General features: G+C 29.5%; 1 protein-coding gene across 1 annotated transcript; it reads left to right on the forward strand.

Annotated features, from left to right (window-relative positions):
• The first annotated feature begins 432 nt into the window (after positions 1–432).
• LOC109796310 (uncharacterized) lies at positions 433–2,255 on the forward strand. Its single transcript, XM_083076267.1, has 4 exons — positions 433–493; positions 556–1,235; positions 1,321–1,773; positions 1,866–2,255. The coding sequence occupies exons 1-4, from the start codon at positions 433–435 to the stop codon at positions 2,253–2,255; spliced, it is 1,584 nt and encodes a 527-aa protein (XP_082932393.1).
• The last annotated feature ends 2,457 nt before the right edge of the window (positions 2,256–4,712 follow it).

Below are 4,712 nucleotides of genomic sequence, written 5' to 3' on the forward strand. Positions count from 1 at the left end.
TTAATAATTTTTCTTTTTTAAATAACTAATGTATTACTTTTGAAGTATTGTTATTTTTTCTTTATTAAATATTAATTAAGCATTATATAATTTTTTTAAGAATTTTAAAAAATAGTGAAATATGTTAATTTTTTTAAATTCAATCCTAAATAAATATAGTATTTCAATAAATTTTTTTTTGATGTTAAATCCTAAATAAATATAATTTTTTTAATTTAATATCAAATCAATAAAATTGAATAATTTAACCTTTCTTTTATATTAATTCAACTAATTCCTTTTTTAAATTGTTTTCTTCGTTCACTAATTTTTTCTCATTTAATTTCTTATTTTTATTAATGTTTGTTTGAAACTATTGAAGAAAAAATGGCATGAGGAGAAGGAACTCAAGGAAATGAACCACCACGAAAATTGCATAAAAATGCCGCTGGAATGAAAACTAATGTGGCATGGAAATATGGTGTTTCTGTTGATGGGATGCAAGAAAAGTCAGGTGCAAATTTTGTGAAAACACATTTACAGGAGGGGTTTATCGTTTGAAACATCATTTAGCAGGAACATCCAAAGATGTTGGTGCATGTAGATCGGTTCCTGAAGATGTTAAAAAAGAAATGTTGGGTATTGTTTCATCATTGCAACAAAATCTCCTAAAAAAATCCGGTGACATTGAAGGAATAGGTAGTAATTTTGCTGCTCAATTAGAAGGTGGTGATATTGGTAATCAAAATCTTTTCAAGAGAAAAGTTAGCTCTCAAATGACAATCAACAAGATCTTTAAGAAGGATTTGAGAAAGGAAGCATGTCAGGACATTGCTCTATTTTTTTATTTGAATGTTATCCCTTTTAATGCAACCAATAGTGAAGCATATAAGAAAATGTTTGAACCAATTGCTCGATACGGTCCAGGATTTGACCCACCATCCTACCATGAGATTAGGGTAAAATACTTAAAGTATCATGTCGAAATGACCAATCTTTCTTTAAATGATCATAAAAATTATTGGAAAAAATTTGGATGCACAATAAGGACAGATGGATGGACAGATAGGAGGAGGAGGACTATATTAAATTTTTTAGTAAATAGTCCACTTGGAACAATTTTTTTGAAGTCTATTGATGCATCCAAGATATGCAAGACAGCTGACAAAATTTTCAAGATGTTAGATGATGTAGTTGAAGAGGTTGGGGAAGAAAATGTTGTTCATATTGTCACAGATAATGCAGCAAATTACAAGGCAGCTGGGGAAATGTTGATGAAGAAAAGGACTAAGTTGTATTGGACACCTTGTGCAGCTCAATGCATTGACTTAATGCTTGAAGATTTTTGAGAAAAAGATACCACTTCATGGTGAAACAATTGCAAGTGGTAGAAGGATCACATCATACATCTATGGTAGAACAAGTCTTATTGCTTTATTGCATAAATTTACTAAGAGGGGTGACTTGATTAGACCTGGCTTGACTCATTTTACTACTTCCTACTTAACCTTGGGATGCTTGAATGAGAATAAGAGTCCATTAACTAGAATGTTTACATCTGAAGAATGGAGTTCTAGTCAATTAGCAAAGACCTGGCTTGACTCATTTTACTACTTCCTACTTAACCTTTTTGGTCATCCTATAGCTCAACGTGCTCTTAATACCAAAAGTCCAGCAGATTGGTGGGAATCTTATGGAGATAAACATCCAGAATTGCAACAATTTGCAATTCAGGTTTTGAGTTTAACATGTAGTTCATCCGGCTGTGAGCGCAATTGGAGTGTCTTTGAAAGGGTAAAAATTCTAATTTAAAATGGTATATATGTATATATATAATGTATTTCATTTCTTTTTTCCTATTATATGATAATTGATTTTTCATTTAGGTCCATACCAAGAAAAGGAATGGTTTGTTGCAAAAGACCATGAATGATGTAGTTTATGTCATGGCAAATTCTAAATTGAACAAGAAGCGAGTTAGAAAAGAAAAGAACTATGGTATTGAAGACCTTTCTTCCGATGATGATTGGATTGTGGAGGAAAATGATCAAATTTCATATTTGAATTCCTTGAATGAAGACATACCTGAAGTTGGACAAGATATTGGAACTAGTGGTGGTGGTGATGCACTTGTGGATGATTTGGATGTTCCTCCTGTTGAAGAGGATGAATTAATTGGAGTTGGAATGGTGGGAGATGTTAATGCCATTAATGAGAATGAAGATAACATGGATGATGGTTGTCAAAAAGAAATTTATGCTCTCCTAAATGACTAGAATACAAGATTTATATGAATTTATAATTGTTATGTTTTTAGTTATTAAGTCTTGTGATTTATGAACTTTCTAATTCTTTTAGGAGTTGTCAAACTTTTTTTTATATATATTTTTTATTTAAAATTTGGTATTATATTTTTAATAACTTGAGTAGGAACTAGGAATGTAAGATCTTACGATCCGAGTTACGATTCTTGAGTTACGATGTTTCACTTTCCTTCCGATCCTAAGTAAAATCTCGATTTTAACAACATTGTCTGTAAGAAACCACAAAACACTCTAATTCATATAAAAACATATTAATTTTCAAAATTAATCACATACTCATACATCACATCCAACAAGGATCACAACAGAACAATCAGAAGGCAAAATAGAAAACATTCATATTTTGTCCGTTTTCTCATAGGGTTTACTACTCTAATTCATATAAAAACATTTAAAATATTATAATTTACTAATACAATTACCTCTTAAACAATCTTCTCTTACAATCACCAATGCATTCCGTTAGGGTTTCCCATAGGAAACCATAGAGATCTCAAATCATATATTTATTTACATATAAAAAGAGCAAATAGAAGAAACAAATATAATTGGGAAAAACCCCTCATAAAGAAGCATACAACAAACACAGGTTTGGGGGTCAATCTTATTACCCAACATACATTTCCACACCTAAAGCGAGATTTCTCACTCCCCCTTACCTGGATGGGCAAAAGACGAATGGTCTTGGTGTGATCTAAGATCGTTCATGACTACTCTTCCTTATAGCTATTTGTTTCTTTTTTTTTCCTAACCCTTCAAAACGCAAATGAGGCAGATAGGGTTAACGCTACTTGACTCCTTTCTTAAAATTAATCCATTGGATTGGGTCAACTCAACCCATTTTCCTTCTCTTCTAACCCACTTCTCTTTTTCCTTAAAATAATTAAAAAAAATAAATACATGTATATTATAAAATATTTTTCCTCTATAATAATAATATATTTCTGACCCAAAATATAATAATATAATTTCTATAAAAAAATATCATATAAAATCAACCTTCTCTTAAAACATATAAATATTTATATAAAAATGCTAATAGAAATACTTATTTAATATATACAAAATAATTATCCAAAACAATAATTATTTAAAACGTACAAAATAATATTCCTCTATAATTATTAAAATAATTATGATCAAATACCATATAATAATAATAATAATAATCCTTTTGAAAACTGGGATGTTATAGTTTGCCCAAAAAAAGAACATGAATAATGTTGCTTCTTTCATCATGTTTTGTGTGTTTGACGCATTTCGAAAGACATGACATCTTTCAACATGCTTATAATATTAATTTATGTATTAAATTGTATCGCATTATATTCACAATTTTCATAGAACGCTTTAATTCATATCAAAACTCATCTATTTGTGAAATGAAACACGTATTTTCACTCCGCAAACATCAAAGAACACAACAACTCAGGGATAAAATTGAAAACATTCATATTTTACCTGTTTTCTCATAGGATTTTCGTAAGAACTTACAGAGCACTCTAATTCATATCAAAACATATTCATTTTTAAAATTAATCACATACTCATACATCACATTCAACAAAGAACACAACAGAACAATCAGAAGGCAACACAGAAAACATTCATATTTTGTCCGTTTTCTAATAGGGTTTCCCGTAAGCAGTGTTGTTAAAATCGCGACCCAACGCGTAAAATCGCACGATTTTACGGTTTGCGGAAAAATTCCGTGCTGAATCGGATGCATAATCGGGGCGGAATAAGACCGGAGTAAAATCGCGATGCATATAAAATCAACATTCTCTTAAAACATAAATATTTATTTAAAAATGCTAATAGAAATACTTATTTAATACGTACAAGATAATTATCCAAAATAATAATTATTTAAAACGTACAAAATAATATTCCTCTATAATTATTAAAATAATTATGATCAAATACCATATTATAATAATACAAATAATAATAATAACCTTTTTAAAAAATGAGGTGTTACAGTTTGCCCAAAAAAAGAACATGAATAATGTTGCTTCTTTCATCATGTTTTGTGTGTTTGAAGCATTTCAAAAGACATGACATCTTTCAACATGCTTATAGTATTATTTTATGTATTAAATTGTATTGCATCATACTCACAATTTTCACAAAACACTTTAATTCATATAAAAACTCATCTATTTGCGAAATGAAACACATATTTACACTCCACAAACATCAAAGAACACAACAGAAAACTCAGGGAATAAAATAGAAAATATTCATATTTTAACTATTTTCTCATAGGGTTCCGTAAGAACCGAGCACTCTAATTCATATCAAAATATATTCATTTTTAAAATTAATCACATACTCATACATCACATCCAACAAGGAACACAACAGAACAATCAAAAGGCAAAGCAGAAAACATTCATATTTTGCCCG

This window comes from Cajanus cajan, chromosome 6 (assembly GCF_000230855.2).
Source record: "Cajanus cajan strain Asha chromosome 6, NIPB_CcT2T_4, whole genome shotgun sequence".
Taxonomy (NCBI): Eukaryota; Viridiplantae; Streptophyta; class Magnoliopsida; order Fabales; family Fabaceae; genus Cajanus; species Cajanus cajan.